Source organism: Haliotis rubra, unplaced genomic scaffold (genome assembly GCF_003918875.1).
Source record: "Haliotis rubra isolate DU_JTF1 unplaced genomic scaffold, ASM391887v1 Scf134, whole genome shotgun sequence".
Classification (NCBI taxonomy): Eukaryota; Metazoa; Mollusca; class Gastropoda; order Lepetellida; family Haliotidae; genus Haliotis; species Haliotis rubra.
The window spans coordinates 1616144-1636177 of record NW_025765270.1 but is presented as its reverse complement, the minus strand read 5'-3'; the positions used below and the strand labels follow the sequence as shown (position 1 = coordinate 1636177).

The window sequence follows — 20034 nt, the reverse complement described above, 5'->3', positions numbered from 1 at the left end:
TGTCTGTATATATTATCTGGAAAACGTTACTGGACCTGTTAACACAGTATGTTTCCATGGACGTGTCTGGACATACCCAGAAGCAAATATTCAGCAGCTAATCTGCAGCTATTCTCAGTAAAATTTCTCTCTTCAAAATCTGTACACCATCTTAAAATGACACTGAATATAAGGAAATCCATTTTTTAATAATCCATTCCAATTTATTTTTCTATTTTTCTAAGATTCTTAAAACATACCTTGCTATCATTTCTAGTGAATTATAATTAAAATGACAGAAGTGTGTTATTACTCCTGAAATGTACCAATGTAAATTCACACACACACACACACACACACACACACACACACACACACACACACACACACACACACACACACACACACACACACACACACACACACACACACACACACACACACACACACACACACACACACACACACCGGCTTTCTCGCCTGTCTCATTTCAGGTTTATGGTGTACCAACTCAATGCCTAGTAGTGATTGAAAACGTGAAGTTTATAACACTTGCAAAATCCTAAATTGCTATTTGTTGTCATCTATTGGTAATGCTTTTGCACATGCACGAAAGTGTGTAAATTCGTGTAAAATCTCACCTTCGAGCAGACGTAGGTTTCGTGTACGACGGTGCCGACATTTAACTGCTCGTTAGGCCTATCGCATTCCTTGATCCGCCTCAATTTTTTTGTCTTGATCGTAATGGTTTTGGTAAAGTTACGCATCAAATCACAGCAATATGTAATAGCTATAGCGAGTGTAAATGGCATAATTCAAAGCACATCGCTTCGGAGGCATCGTTTGACCCCGGAAATAAGTCTGACAAATCCACACTGAGCGCCCGGCCTGCTGACTGGCCAAAATTGACGCATTCGCCAGTTTTGATTGACAGATTGGATCGGTCTATTGAATACTCTATTGAAATTATACAGATATTCATTTAAATATGCTTTTAGGTTTTTTAATTTTGGTCAAACACAATGTATACTAGTTTATATTGATCATTGTTTGATGATTATATTTCATAACAGACCAATGGCAGCTGGTATACGTGTAATCCGAGGTCCTGATTGGCAGCACGGGGAGCAGGATGGAGGAGATGGTCACGTGGGCACCGTGGTGCAGTATGGGAGTAACAGTACTGCTAAGGTGGTCTGGGATAATGGCACTGAGGTCAGCTGTAGAATTGGACTAAACGGAAAACATGACTTGCGTATTTTTGACAACGCCACTGTTGGTGAGCATCTTCATTATCATATACATCTGCCTTCACATTGCTGGAATATGGTGGTGGTGTAAAACTTTACTCACTCACCGTTACGTACAGCGGAACCCTATAAATCCGGAAACGCCGCTTTCCGGGCGGCTACTGATAAAAACATCGACAAAATACTTCTGGATCAGTTTTCAGGAACATGTTGAACACCTCCGTTTACCAGGATGTAGGCAATCAGTGGCTGTGGTATTTGTACCACATTGTCGGATTGATTGTCCAAGATATCATCATAAAAATTGTATTATGCGAAACTTTGGGGGTGTTTTTCGTCATATCCCACCACTGGCGAGGCCTCTTATATTGCAGGTGTCCGTCACACGAAGATCTGTGACGCCTGCACAGAGAATGGCATTGTGGGTATCCGTTGGAAGTGCTCAGTTTGTGATGACATCGACCTTTGTTCCGTGTGTTACGTCACAGACAAGCATGACCTGACACATCCATTTCTGCGTATTGACTCTGTCGGCGCACAGGCGTAAGTAGAACACAGTTACGTGAAGTATTTTAACATAAGCGTAGTATTATAACTATTAACCCTTTAGTGATTAAAAATATCTTTTAAATATTTAAAAAAGGACCAACGCTTAACCAAAAATATAATGAAGAAAGGAGATCAGAAAACCTTAAACCTTCCTCTTTGATATGTTGAGTGACTTGAGCAATACTCTAGCTGTATGTGGGGCGGTGGGGTAGCCTAGTGGTTAAAGCGTTGGCTCGTCACGCCGAAGACCCGGGTTCGAATCCCCACAAGGGTACAATGTGTGAAGCCCATTCTGGTGTTCCCCGCCGTGACGTTGCTGGAATATTGCTAAAAGCGGCGTAAAACCAAACTCAGTCAGTCAGTCAGTCAGTCAGTCTAGCTGTATGTCGGGATAATGCCCCAGTTGAACATGAACGAACCCACACAGAAGATGTTGACGAGTATTGCGGTGGGGCAGACAAACCATGTTTCACACACAGGAAGAATTTCGAACCCTGATACAACCAAGGAACGTATTCTACATGGTGAGAGGCGTTAGGTTTAGACATGCCCCCTTGATAATGGGAAATACAGACAGTATGTTCAATCGAGGTCAGTTGACTTCTTTTCAGATCTTTTTGATATTCCACAGAGTACCCGTGGGCAAACGAAACCAGTGTATGAAGGCCCGGGCTATGGGCATCTTCCCCGGGGCAACAGTGGTGCGGGGCAAGGACTGGAGATTTGACAACCAAGACGGTAACAACATTATGCGTTTCTTTTTTAAGAGTATATGTGCACAACAGAACAGAGGTAACTCATGTATCACTCAACTGATCAAAGTTACAACATCCAGGGGATAGTGATTATAGGTGAATGTTGCTGAATTTGAATAACACTCACTAACTCTTCCACTCACTAACTCACTCACTCACTCACTCTCCCGAAGCCATTCACGTACACGCGTACTGCCACTGCTTCTGTGTCCGCCATTACTAATAACGTCGCATCCTTATTAGCATTACAGTTGAGGGCAGTTGGGATACGATGACATGTGTCAACCAAGTCAGCGAGCCTGACTACCCGATCCCGGTAGAAAAAACGTAAAAACCTGTCATCGAAGGACAGTAAAACAACTAAAATATCACAGCTCTTAATTTAAAACTAGTACGCTATCATAAAACTATATCGCGAGAGACAACAGTACAATATAAGAACGGGCTATAGATCACCAGCAACTGAAGGTTGATCACCATACTAAGGCCCATGGGGACTTACAGTACCTTTGCTACCTGCATGGACCCTAGCTGGATTTACACCATCCCTTCAGCCGCTGGCGATGGAAGGAAGATTTAGCTGAAAGTAAAATCACAAAACTACTACGATTAAAAAGTATGGTTGAGCGAAATTGACTTTGAAAGATTTTGGGACTTACGTACCCTCTCAGGAGGCTGTCTTTAATGACATCTCCACTGCTAATACCTTTTACACCGCCTTAGACCTTGTACCGCCATTGCAATTACTAGTAGATCGATGCTCATGCTGTTTATTACTGGATTGTCTGTTCCACACTCGATTATTCACAAACCACCACCATATAGCTTGAATATTGTTGAGTGCGGGGTAAAACTAAACTTACTCACTCACTCAGAGATAATTCTATGCAGCTGGTAGAAACGCTGGTCAAGCTTCGAAAATTGGCCAAGGTTCGATATCCAGTTTGAAAGCACTGATCTTCACACAGCCGCGGGCCTGCCCTTCCCCCTTAGATGCCATGCCATGACAAGCCGGGTACGTCTGGAACAGTTCACATTTTTCATGACACCATTTATGTTAGATAATTAACATAATGTTAACATCAATGTTAGACTGTCATTCCTGACAATTAGGTAAATGTTACAACACAATGCTATGAATCTTCACTGAATCTTTAGCAGTTATTACAGACAGCGTACAATACCCAAATATAAAACATGTGTACTGCACCGTGAGTGGCGGCAGGACCTGACGACCAGAACATGTTTACCCTGATTTCCTTGCTGAAGCTCAGCTCAGCTTTCCACCCATACACTACAGTATTGAGGTTTAGGAACTAAGGAATCTGTTTCCATGGATATTTGAGATGTATTATACGTTGTGAAACAGCCGCTCACGTCCGGTTCCATTGCTAAACTGGGTACGCAGTATGAAACATAGTCGATCCATCCCTGACATTGCTGGAGAGTTGCTACAAGTGGCATAAACCCTCACTCAGTCACTCACTCACTCACCCAAACTCACCCACCCACCCACCCACCCACCCACCCACTCACTCACTCACTCACTCAAACTCACTCAAACCACTCACTCACTCACTCACTCACTCACTCACTCACTCACTCACTCACTCACTCACTCACTCACTCACTCACTCACTCACTCTCAAGCCACCCACCCACCCACCCACCCATTCACTCAAGTAGTGACACAGACATCTTGAGGATGATATTTGACAGTGCTAGGTTTGGGAAAATATGTAATTTAATCTTTGCTTAAGGATAAAGGTAAATAACTTATCATTTCCAACATCTTGAGATATCCAAACAAGGGAAGAACCAGACATAAAAAGAATATTTCTTATATCAGACACCCAAGAATCTTTCCCATTATCATCCAATCTTTTTAACATGTTATAACATTGAACGGAAATGTTTAAAATATAAAGCGGGATTTTTTCGATGAAAACATTGTATTTCACTCCTCATTTTCGGAACCATAGAGAAGAATTGGTGCTATTTTTCTGTCAAACATTTTAAAAACAACTGGGAAAGATATAAACTTATAAGACCTTATATACGGAGATCAAAGGTTTAGATACTTGTCAAGCTGGCTGCTTGCAGGCTGCTGACCATGATAATCTGGGGAATACAATCAGTCCTAAATATTTTTAGTGTGAAACAATGCTTAATACAGTACGTCCATTTTTCAAATTTATTAAAAATACCACCTTTTATGAAAACAATAATATTTGTCATTTTCAAGTTTACTTGAAGGCCCCATTTCTCACAATATTAACCAAGAACATTTAACTGTTTCTGGAGGCCAGTAACTGAAAATGATAATAAAGCAAAATCATCTGCAAATAGTAATAGCATTACATCAATGATATCTTGCGAAACAAAAACTCCATGATCACATCCATTATACATTTCACTTACAAGTTCATGCATGAAAAATATAAATAGCACAGGACTGAGCACACCGCCCTGCCTTACACCAGATGAAGTTTTGAAACAATCAGTGATTCCTTTATCTGTCCTCATACATGCCTTAACTGATGAGTACATACTCTGAAGAACATTTGACAATTTACCAGTTAATTCTTTAGTAATCAATAAATGTAGCATATCAGTCAAACGCCTTTTTAAAATCTGTAAAGGCACAGTAAAAACGACCTTTCGGTTTACTTAAATATTTTGTACACAAAGCTTGAAGGATAAATATATTGTCTGATGGGGAATAATTAGGTGTAAATTCAGCTTGGGATTCTGATAACAAATCATTTACATTTTGCCATGTTCTAATACGTTTTTCGATCACAGCAGAAAACAGTTTGCCAGTCACGTTCCTATGTTCCAGGTGTCAGGGGAAACACTTGTATCTAAGATTCTATTAAAAGGTTGCTTACGATAAGGATTTATTAGTGATACATTTGAGATTTCAGGCGGAATGCCATCCTGACCTGCTGCTTTAACCCCTTTTAAATCATTTGATGCTCGTTTGATTTCATATTCAGTGATTTCACCTGATAAGAGCTGGTCAGTAAACGTCATAGGCATGTCATTACAATGTTGACGTGGATGTGAATCCAAAAATGGTTCTCTACAGGAGGACCTGGAGGTAAAGGTCATGTGACGTCACTGAACACACCAACAACTCTCTCTGCCCGCAGTGTTGTGGAAGTAGCCTGGGAGGAGGGACATACCAACTCTTATAACATGGGCCACAAAGGTCTGGTGGACCTGAAGTACACAGACGAGGCTCCGGGGCCTGACTATTACCCCAAACATCTACCACTACTGGGTAAGGCAATAGACGTGTCCATGCTTGTATTGATGCGTGACTCAACCAAGAATAGTACCGGACTGGAATATCAATCTTTATTTCAGTACTTTAAAAGACCACAGACCTGTAGTACATTTAGAGTTTACATGAGTAGATAGAAGTCATATATAAATTCTTTTCTGCAACAATACTTTTTCTTAATATCATAGCGAAATAGATGTACATTGCCAGATTCTGTAATATTGATGTGGTAGTATCTGTTAATAGTGAAATTAATGTTCTTACACTTGGATGCTTATAATAGTATGGCTTTAAGTATTTCGTTCGTAGAGTCGTATAAACAGGACAGATTAGAAGAAAATGTAGTTCATCCTCAACAGTACTCATATTACATAACTGACATATTCTGTTTTCTCTTTGTATACCTGTATACCTGCCAGTTTCAATAAATAATTCATGGGAAGAGCAACGAAAACGAGAGAGAGCTATACAGAACTTCTTTACGCCGATGTTTGCTAAATAGTCTTCAAAACGTATGTCCGATTTCCATTGATTATAGTATAAACATTTTGTGGATAGAAGTAGTGATTCCGACCAAGACTGGTAATAGATATCTTTCATTCTTTGTGTAAATGATATGATAAAATTGGTATGCAACTGAACATTGTGATCACACCACACATAACCATAACCAGTTTTGTACAACAACTCCCTAATATAACTCACCCAATTTCTTTTCCCATTTTCGTCATACAATTTCATCATATCATAACATTTTTTCGGAAACCTATGGCATGGCATATGCAGTAATCTTACCCAATACTTTATGGCTTTAATGGAAGAGTATATAAACAAGGGGAATCTACCTAATTCTCCGTAAACCATCCTATTACATGTGTTCGGTTTTACACCAAGAAACGTTTTGCATGCATATAAATGAACTCTTTCAATACTGTCATATTGTTGTAATCCCCATATTTCACAGCCGTATAGAAGTATTGGACTTATCTTCATATCGAATATTTTAAAGAATGTGTTAAAGGACATTTCACCCAACGATCTCATATTTTTACAAACACCGATTAGGATTTTCAAGGCTTGTGCTGACGCTTGTTTTTATACTACTATAAAAATGTGAAAGAACCCCCTGGACTGAAAGGGAGATGCTGTAACACACACGGCTGTGACAGATGTCATCTAACTTCTGTTTGGGGGATACCCAGTTTAACAGGGGCGGTGGTGTAGCCTAGTGGTTAAAGCGTACGCTCGTCATGCCAAATACCCGGGTTCGATTCCATGCATGGTACAATGTGTGAAGCCAATTTCTGGTGTCCCCAGCCGGGATATTGCTGGAATGTTGCTAAAAGCGGCGTAAAACCAAACTGACTCACTCACTCATGTTTGGTCTAATGCATGGACAGGTTTAGCGTCAACTCCATCGCCAACATTTCCACGTTCTGGTTCATGTCATTTAATCCGAACGTTTGGACCTGATTGTGTTGACAGGTTTTGGACAAGTTTTGTTAAAGTACCAGTAAAATATTCCGGACGGCATTAGGAATGACAAGTCTTCATGGCTGATCAACTTCTCAAATGTACAATAGCGACGTTTCGGTATAAATGCTTACACCGTTTTCATGCTTGAAGCTGGTCATCCATAACGACTTGTCATTCCTATTACTTACAACTTCTCTCAAACAGTCCGGAAGATACTGTTCGAACATCAACATAAATACGTCGTTACGGATTCCCAAACCCTGAAAATCTGTTAACTCAGACGACTTCTGATTGGGACCAAGTTAACGAGGTCATCCAATTGATCAGGAATTCATTATTTGCCTCGAGCACAGCGTACATGTACAGAAAGTAGGATATCTGTTTGTCAGATATTACCCAATGTTTTCAACAGATGCCACATCGGCGGCGTTTACCGGCGCCATCAGCAACACAGACTCTGGCATCAAGGAAGGGGACAAGGTGTGTATTGAGCTGGACGAGGAGGCGCTGAAGGAAGTGCATGAAGCTGCAGGGAGCTGGTCGGCGGGCATGGCAAGGGTAGGTGATGGGCAGTCGGTGTAAGGAGTTTGTGTACTGGTCAGCAGGTATGGCAAGGGTAGGTGATGGGCAGGCGGTGTAAGGAGTTTGTGTACTGGTCAGCAGGTATGGCAAGGGTAGGTGATTGGCAGGCGGTGTAAGGAGTTTGTGTATTGGTCAGCAGGTATGGCAAGGGTAGGTGATGGGCAGGCGGTGTAAGGAGTTTGTGTACTGGTCGGCAGGTATGGCAAGGGTAGGTGGTGGGCAGTCGGTGTAAGGAGTTTGTGTACTGGTCAGCAGGTATGTCAAGGGTAGGTGATGGGCAGGCGGTGTAAGGAGGTTGTGTACTGGTCAGCAGGTATGTCAAGGGTAGGTGATGGGCAGGCGGTGTAAGGAGTTTGTGTACTGGTCATCGGCAGGTATGGCAAGGGTAGGTGATGGGCAGTCGGTGTAAGGAGCTTGTGTACTGGTCAGCAGGTATGGCAAGGGTAGGTGATGGGCAGGCGGTGTAAGGAGCTAGTGTACTGGTCGCTGCACATGACGTGAACATCTTCAGTATCGTTAACGCACGAATAGAGGCGACACAACGTTTTCCATAATCATATAAACGCCTATGCATTCAAGATAAAGTTTACCACTGGAGATGTGTTGTAAAAATGCAGTTTGTAAACGGATGACTATACTTTTACTAGGATTATGTATTTGTATATATCTTAGTACTAGTATATTTCAGCTCCCGCATATGTCTATATATAATAGAATTCTATAAATGCAGCTGTGGAGACATGAGACACACTGTAAGATTTTCATAGTAAAGTACTGCTGTTACAGTGATTTGACAGAACAATTACTGCACTCAAACAAACATCGACATGTATACAGTCACGGTCAAACAGCGATAAGACGAAGTTGAAGGGACCTGCGTAAATGCTTCGAGTAATCCGAGGTTCCACACAAATGTAAATGATTAATATGAACATAGGGACGGAATGTTTACTTCCAGACAACTGTGAGTTCGAGGCAACCGTAAAGACAAAGGTGTTTGTATTAGTGCTAAAACTTTGGGAGGTTGAAATCTATCTGGGATTTAAACCCAGAATCTCAGCATAAGGCACCAAAATCTAACCCACTCAGCCACCTAGCGTCCACAATAAGGACAACTGATTGTCCAGATCAAATGCTTTGTGTCTCCTCTGACAAGCGTTAATCGTACATGTTGCTGAAAAACACAGTGATGAAGATAATGTCATAGTTTCATTTAATCATCAAGATAACAGGCTGGCCCAGACTCTGGAGGAAAATATTTTCGGGCTTATCAGATAACTATGGGAGTGTAGTCGTGCCACAGTCTATTTTTTATGTTCTACGTAGATAATGTTCATATGTCGGGTTAATGGAGCTGAACTCGTCTGCTACCAATTGACTGCTTTGATCTTCCACCCTGCGACACCCTATCATGTGCATGCACAACATTGACACTGAACCAAATCTCATTCATTGCCATGTGGGTTTTGCAGAAGACATGTTGTTTTTGAGATAAGAAATTTAGTGTTTGAGATTGGTAATATAATATTTCTATTATATAAATGTTACATGTTTTATTGCAATGTTTGATAAAGGTCCTCAGTTTTCATGCACTTGTTAACTTTCTTCATTCAGTAAATTTAAAATATATTTTAGAAAGGTTAGGGTGTAGGTTCATTTAGTTATTCTTTCTAATGTTTAAGGTTAATTTCTATATAATTTCCATATAATTGCTCAGCTGTTAAAGTAAATATGTTTCATCAATTTTTTCATTTGTTTGCATTTTATTGACTGTAATTTTCTGTAGGTGTAAAACTGTAGGTACTTATTACTGCTTTTTGTTTTGTTTACAGTCAATCGTTTCATTCGTCTGTTATGGAGAGGATTTGTTATGAGAATAATGAAGTTGAATATGTATGTCATGAAATTTGAATATGAGAAGTGAAAACTATGAATCTTGAGGAACATGAATTATGAGAATGAGAACTGACATACGAGGCTCGGAACAAAGGAGCAGATGATGAGATGAAGTTTCATGTTGTTTACTACAGTATAAACGCGATGTGTCGTTCGAGATGTATTGCAGCACAGTCATGCTGTCCGTCCAGAAGAATGTTTCTGTGATTTCATACTCAAGTTCTTCAGAAATCATTCTGCTCAACTTAACAGCTAGTGTCGCTGCTGTAAGTTCCATTCGGGGTATTGTCACTTTTTTCAGCGGCACTACTCTTGATTTTTCCCATGACGAAGGAAATGTGGATCTGACTGTTGTCATCAATAAGTCGAATATACGCTACAACTCCGTAGCCCTCTTCGTAAACATCCGAGAACATATGCAACTGACAGACTATCACTTGTCCGAAGTTTGCTGGCTTAAAGCATCTCGGTAGCTCAATGTTTCTCAACTTGCTCAATCCATCTATCCACTGTTGCCATGTTTTTTTGTCACTGTACGAGATTTCTTGATCCCATCCAAGGTTTTCTTTACATAACCGTTGCAGTAGGATCTTCGCGACTAGAACATATGGCGAGGCGTAGCCCAGGGGATCATAGACTGAGCTAGCTATACTCAGAATACCTCGTCTTGTCGGTGGCTTGGCTTTCACTTGAATGTCGAATTTGAAACAGTCCTTTTGTACTGGCCAGAGATCACCCAATGCCCTCTCTACTGGTAATTCTTCATTCTTCAATGAATATAGAGTCTTGACGCTACCAGCCCGCTCGTTAACAGAAATGCTATGAATAACCGTAGGGCTATTGCTCACCCACTTGGTGACGTGGAATCCTCCCTTAGCACACAATGCACTCACATGAGGCAATGAGTTCCATCGCCTTGTCCTCATCCTCAACTGATGTCAAGCAGTCATCCACATAGAAGGATTTGTGGTGTAACATGTGGTGCAAACGTAGATCTGTTATCCTTGACGGTCTGACGTAGAGCAGCAGTTGCGCAGCTGGGTGAAGAGACAGCTCCAAACAGGTGTACACACAAACGGTACACTATGCGTTCAGTATTCAAGTCTCCTTTCTCCCACCAGTGGAATCTGAGAAGGTCCCGGTCTTCTTTGGGTACCTGTACCTGGTAAAACATTGATTCAATGTCTCCCATTACTGCTACTGGCTCCTGTCTGAAGCGTAATAAGACTGCTATGTGGCGGTTTGTCAGATCTGGTCCCTGCAACAATAGGCTATTCATTGAAACTCCCTTGTGCATGGCTGTGCAGTCAAACACGATGCGAATCTTCTTTGGCTTGTGGGGGTGATAGACCCCGTGATGAGGAATAAACCACACTCTCCCATCATCTCTCTCTAACTCATGGTCCGGTACTCTCTCATCATACCACTTAGCTACTATCTTGTCCATGAAGTCTCTGTAGTCCTTCAAAAAGTTCCTATTTCTTCCCATCTTGTGTTTCAAATTCATCAGTCTTTTGAATGCTTGGCTGTGATTACATGGCAGCTGTGTTGTTTCTCTTCTGAATGGCAGTGCATTAGTGTACTGCTAATTTTCTAGTCTTATACTCTCTTCCACTTTTGTCAAGAACTTCTTGGCTTCATATGAAGGTTGCTCTTTGTCATCCACGAGACGTTCCGGAAAATCATTCCTGAATGTCTTACAAACCGATCAAAATTTCTCAGTTCTCATTCTCTTCTAAAGCTCTAATCTCAACTCTGTTCACTGTTATCATAGATCCATCATGTATCTCATTTCTCACCAGATTCCAAACAACCCATCCTAGTCGTTTAAATGTTGCGTGTGGGCTGCCTGACGGTCCTGTTTTCACTTGTAGCGGTGAGTATGCTTCAGGCACATTGTTGCCTAATAGCAAGCCGATCTGTGTGTTGATCTCTGGTAGCATTATCTCTGAAAGATGTGGCCACTGCGAAACATCAGCCTGTGTTGGTATTTGGTGCTGTGAGATGATGATGGCATCTTGTCCTTAGAGCATACCTGTAAATCTGGTTTCGTTCCGAGTAGTAAATGTTCCGTTTCAGAATAAAGGCCGTGAAACAAAGAACAGATGACAAGAATAAAAATTCCGCACATGCGGCAATATTCCATTGAACAGGAACAAATACTGTAGGCCTAACCTATTCCAGTCATTATTGAATGCAAACTGGACTCGTTTAACTTCTCAACATCCGGGATTTCTCTAGCCCGAAATACACGTGAATCATGTTAGATATAGGTGAAAATCAAATTAAAAAGCACAAAAGTTTACAGTAGGTGATAAAGTGATGGTGAAATCGCGAAAGACACAAAGAGGACTTATTAAAGTGAAGTGGAATGGACCCTACATGATATCAGGAAAACCCCGAGAGTACACGGATCAAGTTAGCTCTATGGAAGGTGGTTTTATCAACACATACAAACAAATGAATATCAAGAAATATCATGAGCCAGCAGCAACATGTAGTCTTCAAAATGACAAGAATTTGAATGGTGAAGTTGTGCTAGTCAAAGGAAGAGATTGACATGGTTAATGTTGCAGAAACTATTGAAGGTGAGCAGATGGATGGAAACTACAATTTTGTTGAAACATCTTATAAACTACATTCCACAGACGTAAGCGAAAGTGAACTCTTTTTAACAGAAGATTCATTTAGAATCAACAGTTCGGATTCTTAGGACTCTATTTCCATAATGAAAATAGAAAATAGCAGACCAAGAAGAAAGTGTCGTGATAAAAAGAGACAGAGTAGCATTTAGTAGTTTATCAACACATGTATGCATTAAGAAAAGATGAAACCAAGGCCCACAATACAGACAAATGATACCACTGATGACACTACTGTATTGACTCTATTTTCTAAGGAACTTTCACACATTATAATTGCTTGTTGATAGCCACAGGAGTTGTTCCATAGGATGTGTGTGAACGTTTCTATATACCCGGAGGACATTCTGTGTATGTGGAACGAAATAAATGTTCCGCATGCATTATTACAGGAACAAATACTGGAATGAAAAGTTCCAACGGAACTTTTACTATGGGGGACCAAATCTTTTTTAATGCCTTAGGTAACTGTACCACATTGTCTCCACCCAAGTCACTCCCTTCACCTCATTGACACAGTATGTTACCATGTTGTAAGGCTTTCCCATAGTCTGAAGCTCAATTTTCATTCTTTTCCCTTCACAGCCAAGCTTGTTCTTCAAATTCTCAGATACAATTGATACTCTGCTTCCTGGGTCCACGAATGCATATGTGCGAACAGCCTGACTGCTGTTCTTCATCTTGACGAGCACCGGTACTATAGCTAGAGTGCAGTCTCCTTCTCCAGCCCCCATATGGTCCACTGTGTGTGACACGCAGACATTGGAGCCCTTCTCACCGTGTCTTCCATGAAGTTCTCAATATCTGGGTCCGTCATAATGTAATATGACGCATTTTCCACAAACAATCTTCTTGTCACACTGGTTACTAATGTGCCCCTTGCGTAGACATCGGAAACAGAGTCCTGCTCTCCTTAGAAAGTGAAGCTTATCTCCATGATTAAGACTTGACCACTTCTTGCACATCTCTAGTCCATGATACTCCAGCTTACAAAATATACATGGGCAAAGTAATTATCTGGCCTTTCCTCCGCAACTCTGTACCTTCGGCTCAACAGTATTGTTCGTCCGCTCTTCCTGAAGCATACTTGTTGCCATCACTTTCGGTTTAGGCTTGGATTTCAGTGCACAAATGTACATGGGCAAAGTATTGATCTGGCCTTTCCTCCGCCACTCTGTACCTTCGGCTCAACTGTATTGTTCGTCCGCTCTTCCTGAAGCATACTTGTTGCCATCACTTTCGGTTTAGGCTTGGATTTCAGTGCACAAATGTACATGAATAGAATGGATAATAACGAAAATAATACACTCGAGCAAGTGTGTGAAACTACTTAGACGAAACGCGTGCAAAAATTATGTATTGGTCTCACTCTCGCTCGTGCAGTACAAAATGTCACACTCGTTGTCATATGACACACTTGCTAGTGTAATAATCTCTGTAATTATATCAGTAGACTTGTGGCATTATACACTGTAAGATAATTAATTACTAATAGCGTAGATTGAGTAATATGGTGCACTTGTTCTGGAACAAGACAACAGAAAACATCAAAACCAGAGAATCACCCGTCTTGACTATCAGTTTGCATTGTGCGTAAGAGGCAACGTATGGAACCCTAGAAGGACCATTGTCGCATTGTCGTTAGGTCGCATTGTCGCGCTTTGAATAAACAAATTTTATTCATCCAAAGTGCGACAATGCGACATAGCGACAATTTTCAAGGTCAAAAGATCGCGTTGTCGCATTGTCGCCCTTTGATTACTATTGCCTCTTTTTGCTTATTTTTGTGAGGTCGACAATGCGACAATGTCCCTTCTAGGATCCCATACAAACGAACGGTTGACATTATATGAATGGAGCACTGGAATCATTGTCAGAAAGTGTGAACATGTCCTGCCCTTCCAGTAGAGCACACTAAGGAGCATTCGTAACTACTCGTGTCATTCCGGCAAGCCGGGTGGCGTTCTTCTTGTAGGTCACGGAAAGAGGCGAGTAGTTACGAATGACTAAGGAGAACAAATAGTGTTTGTTAGGTGCTTGACGCCACGAACCAGTATTTCTGCCATACATGTATTGTTACAGATATGGAATATTATATTTCTTTTATCTGCAGCTTATTGGCAAGACGGGTACGGTGCGGGGGTTCTCCCAGGCGGGGGATGCCACTGTGGAGTTTGACAGTCAGAAGTGGAGAATTGTGCCAAGTGCTCTCAGAAAGGTACGTCAAACATAAACTAACGCCTTGTCTCTGAATACATATAATGTTTATAAAAACAAGTAATTCCTTTTAAATTGAAAAAGAGACCAAGTAGGAAAGAAGATTCAGAAACTGAGGAAATGTAGACTTGCTTCATTTAGGGCTTTAGCAACGAAGAAAGTGAGTTTAGTTTTACGCCGCCCTCAGCAATATTCCAGCTATATGGCGGCGGGGCGGTCTGTAAATAATCGAGTCTGGATCAGACAATCCAGTGATCAACAGCATGGACATCGATCTACGCAGTTGGGATACGGTGACATGTGTCAAGCAAGTCGGCAAGCCTGACCACCCGATTCTGTTAGTTGTTGCCTCTTACGATAAGCATGGGTTACTGAAGATCAGTTCTAACCCAGATCTTCACGGGTCCATGCAGAAAGTGCTATGCGGAAGGGTAAATAGGTTCCTTGACTGCAAGACAGACCAGGTCAAAGACTGCGGTGTCACTGGTTGCAGATGGTACCTAGTTCACCTTATGCTACTGGTCACAACCTTGCAGTATGATATGTCAATTATCTTATTTATAGTAATTTACATGTAATACTAACCCTAATTAGACAGATACAATGTTCCAGTTTATGACAGGACGCTAATTAGCTGGCGTCTAACACTGTGGCAGGTTTCCCCTCTACATTCACGTATGATTTATAGACGTGTGATATTTGTAACAGCGATTAAGTTAAGCCATCAGTTATTGACGCAAACGCAAACGCAAACGCAAACGCAAACGCAAACCTATGTACATGTCTGGTCGCAGGTCCCGAAACTGTCTCCCGGCAACGTTGTGAGGATCACTGACGACGAGGAGACGGTCAAGAACCTCCAGGAGGATCATGGCGGATGGCTTGATGACATGCAGAAGGTAAGGAAACGCCGTTTGAGTGAGTGAGTGGGTGGGTGGGTGAATGAGTGAATGAGTGAGTTTAGGTGAGGGGGGGAGTGAGTGAGTGACATCTGAAGCCAGTTCTAGACACCTTAAGCATATTCACACGGACCACGGCAGGTAGGTGGTTGTTACTGAAACCGCCATCTTGTCATCTGCGAGATGTCACCATCATCATATTACAGGCATGTATGTAGGCTTATGGACTGATTGAATTAATTAGATGTAAGTATTGGTCCTTGAGATGACGTAATGTTACCTATTATATGAAGGGAATACAACATACAGTTTACTAGTACAGAAGGTCGCTACGACTGAGATCAATTAATGTGTTGTATTATTCACTCATCCGGCAGGTGCTCGGTCGACGAGGTCGTGTCGTGAAGATCGACTCTGATGGAGACGCTGCTGTCAAATTTGGTTCCAGAGTGTATCTCTTCAATCCATGCTGCTGTAAAGTGGAGGATGGAGAATTTGACGAGGATGAAGATGATGATGATGACGACAGCGACGACATCGACGACGACGACGACGATGATGATGGTGATGATGATGAGGAGGAAGAACGTTTAAGATTGCGTAAGCGAAAACGAAACATTTCTTTAATGTCACTGTTTAGTGCCACACTCAGCAGTACCCCAGCTATATGGAGGCAGTCTGTATGATATGATTGACTATGGAGCAGACAATCCAGTGATCAACAGCATGATCATCGATCTACGCAATTTGGATACGATGACTTATGTCAACCAAGACAGCGAGTCTGAACACCCGAATCCGTCTGTCGAATATTACGACAGGTATAGTTTGCTGAAGACCAATTCTGACCCGGATCTTCACGGTTTTTTATACTACAAATGGTGGTTCGCCAGATTCACTTGTAACGAGAAAAGCGTCATATATGAACTAAAGTGAACCATCAGATATGACGAATGGTCAGATATGTAAATAACTTAAAACAATCCGCAAGAACGAACAAGCAAACAGAACTGAAGTTAGGTAATAGTATTCCTGTAAGAAATGCGATCTGATGATCTGTTAGTAATGTACGTTTCTGCATATGACGCATTTAACATGAAATATATACTCCCCAAAAAAGGAAACGCATATAGGGATTTCAACTGTAATTTTATGTTTATTTTGAAACATCTTGTAGGATTTATGAGTAAATGAAATATAGCGAAATTGCACACTAGGAATGCAGACTTATCCGTCTTTGGCACCAACTCGAGGAAAGTCAGTTTGAGTGTCACATGGAGACGTGTGGTGGCGCTGAAGTCAATACCTCGTGTGACAACCGTGGGCATCCAGAACTGCACGGCATCGCCTCGGCATCGAACGAATAAGTCTCAGCATCTCGTCTTGCCTAATCGCAGCCAACTATGCCTGTAGTGCCTGTGCGAGTTGCTGAAGTGTCTGGGGCTGAGGGTTACGGCGTCGCACCCGTCTGTCCAGGGCATCCCACAGATGTTCGATCGGGTTTAAGTCCGGTGATCTTGAGGGCCAGGGGAGCACATTGATGTTGTGGTTCTGGAGGAAGTCTCTAGTGTGACGTGCTGTGTGGGGCATAGGATTGTCCTGTTGAAACAACTCCCTCTGGCGATCAATGATTGGAAGGAGGTGTTGGCGTAGGAGTTCGTCACAGTACCGTTGAGCTGTCAGGTTGCCCTGGATAATCACCAAATCACTTCTCCTCCTGCAGGTGACCGCTCCCCACATCATAACACTTTCCCGGCCGAATCTGTCCACCTGGGGAACGCAAGCGTCGGCGAAACGTTCACGTCGACGTCTGTTCCAATAGAAATCGTGATTCATCACTGAACCAGTTCGGTAGGTTCCAGGCCTGAACGTTGGTGCACCATTCAACTCGATGTCGACGATGTTGTTGTCGAAACACAGAGCCAAAATAAGGTCTTCTGGCACGTAAACCAGCCTCTCTCAACCTGTTCCTGACGGTCTGTGCAGAAAGCCTCCTCAATCCGGGTATTTGTCGAGCGGTACTGGTCGCCGTAGCTGTTCGATGGCGCAGGTGATGTACCCGGATGTAGCGATCCTGCGCCGCAGTGGTCGCTCGAGGTCGCCCACTACGAGGGGCATCTGCTACCGCATTCTGCCGGCGATATCTCTCCCAGAGCCGTGAAATGGTGCTTTGGTGAACATTCATGCGTCGGGCAACTGCACGTTGAGACTGGCCAGCTTCAAACAAACCAATGGCGATATGACGGTTGGCTTCACTTAGACGTGGCATTTTGAGTTCGTCAACAATATACCAAATACAGTGAATAATCGACAGACAGCGATCACCTTTTTATACCCATCATTGAGACTATCTGATCCCCAACTTTCACGTGCATTGCATGTGAATTGTGTATTCTGTGACACTGCACGCCGAAATTGAAAATCATGCTGTTAAATACGGGTATTTTACGGATGGTGCGTTTTGTTGTGATGTTTCAAAACATAAACACCATAGCACTCATAAACAGAGCAAAACCTTTCGTAAAATGAATCACGTTTTAATTCACTGCTACATGAAACTGCTATTTTCGTGATGCGTTTCTTTTTTGGGAGAGTATATATTTATTTGGTTTTGGTTTTTTATGAATTAAGTTTGTTTGTTTTTGAAATGCAGTTTATAGAGGTTGTCATGCTCTGTTAGACGCTCTGGTGTAAACAACTGTTGTTTTGTAGAACTTGGAGGAGGATTCGGAAACTTTATCGCTGGCCTGGCGCTGCTAGAAGCTCTACAAGATGTCCAACAGCAGGATGCAGGGACAGCCGTGTTCTTCAAGGCCATATTGGAAGACGATATAAGTGCTGCGAGGAATCTCATCCAGAGGGACTCCGATCTGGTAGGAATATAGTGTAATCGACAACAGGAAATAACTATGTATACCATTGTAACTATATATATCATCACAGTGCAACTGTATATACCATTGTAACTGTATATATCATCGCAGTGCAACTGTATATACCATTGTAACTGTATATATCATCGCAGTGCAACTGTATATACCATTGTAGCTGTATATATCATCGCAGTGCAACTGTATATACCATTGTTACTGTATATATCATCACAGTGCAACTGTATATACCATTGTAACTGTATACATCATCGCAGTGCAACTGTATATACCATTGTAGCTGTATATATCATCGCAGTGCAACTGTATATACCATTGTAACTGTATATATCATCGCAGTGCAACTGTATATACCATTGTAGCTGTATATATCATCGCAGTGCAACTGTATATACCATTGTAGCTGTATATATCATCGCAGTGCAACTGTATATACCATTGTAACTGTATATATTATCGCAGTGCAACTGTATATATCATTGTAGCCGTGTATATTATTATTCCTAATCACACGGCCAATGATCGACAAAGAGGTACTGTATTGACGATAAACATAGCAGCATTCGCTCTGATGCCGCCTTAAATCAGTTGTTTCAATCAGGTGTGATTGTAGTGATTTGATACCTCTGGCTAAATGAACAGAGTGGTGGACATCCACATACATGTGTAACCTCAAGTCGAGTCATCAGCACACAATGCCTGCTGGTCGTAACTTTAATACTGTCTACTGATTCTTCATTATCCCCCGCCCAGGTGAACAGCACCTACATGGGCGTCACCCCTCTACACACGGCGGCCCATGAGAACAAACTGGACTTCGCCAGGTTCCTCATCCAACACGGTGCTCAGAAAAACACCAGGGACAAAGATGGGGACACAGCCCTGGCATTAGCTGTTGGCAGGTTGGTTATATCACAACCCTAGTGTTGGCTATTGGCAAGTAGGTTATATCAAAGCCCTAGTGTTGGCTTTTAGCAAGTAGGTTATATCACAGCCCTAGTGTTGGCTATTGACAAGTAGGTTATATCACAGCCCTAGAGTTGATTATTGGCAAGTAGGTTATATCACAGCCCTAGTGTTGGCTATTGACAAGTAGGTTATATCACAGCCCTAGAGTTGATTATTGGCAAGTAGGTTATATCACAGCCCTAGTGTTGGCTGTTGGCAAGTAGGTTATATCACAGCCCTAGTTTTGGTTATTGGCAAGTAGGTTATATCACAGCCCTGGTGTTGGTTATTGGCAAGTAGGTTATATCACAGCCCTAGAGTTGATTATTGGCAAGTAGGTTATATCACAGCCCTAGTGTTGGCTATGGACAAGTAGGTTATATCACAGCCCTAGAGTTGATTATTGGCAAGTAGGCTATATCACAGCCCTAGTGTTGGTTATTGACAAGTAGGTTATTTCACAGCCCTAGCGTTGGTTATTGACAAGTAGGTTATATCACAGCCCTAGAGTTGATTATTGGCAAGTAGGTTATATCACAGCCCTAGTGTTGGCTATTGACAAGTAGGTTATATCACAGCCCTAGAGTTGATAATTGGCAAGTAGGTTATATCACAGCCCTAGTTTTGGCTATTGGCAAGTAGGTTATATCACAGCCCTAGT

At 41.9% G+C, this 20034-nt stretch overlaps 1 protein-coding gene across 2 annotated transcripts in view; it reads left to right on the top strand.

The window, feature by feature from the left end:
• The window catches only part of LOC124267820 (E3 ubiquitin-protein ligase MIB2-like), a 72882-nt gene that overhangs the window by 42441 nt on the left and 10407 nt on the right, over positions 1-20034 (top strand). The window contains exons 2-11 of one of the 2 annotated variants that reach the window (XM_046702817.1): positions 1053-1258; positions 1604-1772; positions 2410-2516; positions 5625-5819; positions 7711-7856; positions 14532-14636; positions 15430-15534; positions 15912-16134; positions 18247-18407; positions 19179-19327. In XM_046702817.1, the coding sequence (XP_046558773.1) occupies positions 1057-1258; positions 1604-1772; positions 2410-2516; positions 5625-5819; positions 7711-7856; positions 14532-14636; positions 15430-15534; positions 15912-16134; positions 18247-18407; positions 19179-19327 (1562 nt within the window). In that variant the 5' untranslated portion in view covers positions 1053-1056. The remainder of the gene's footprint in view (positions 1-1052; positions 1259-1603; positions 1773-2409; positions 2517-5624; positions 5820-7710; positions 7857-14531; positions 14637-15429; positions 15535-15911; positions 16135-18246; positions 18408-19178; positions 19328-20034) is intronic. The other variant, XM_046702816.1, reaches the window with a different exon arrangement.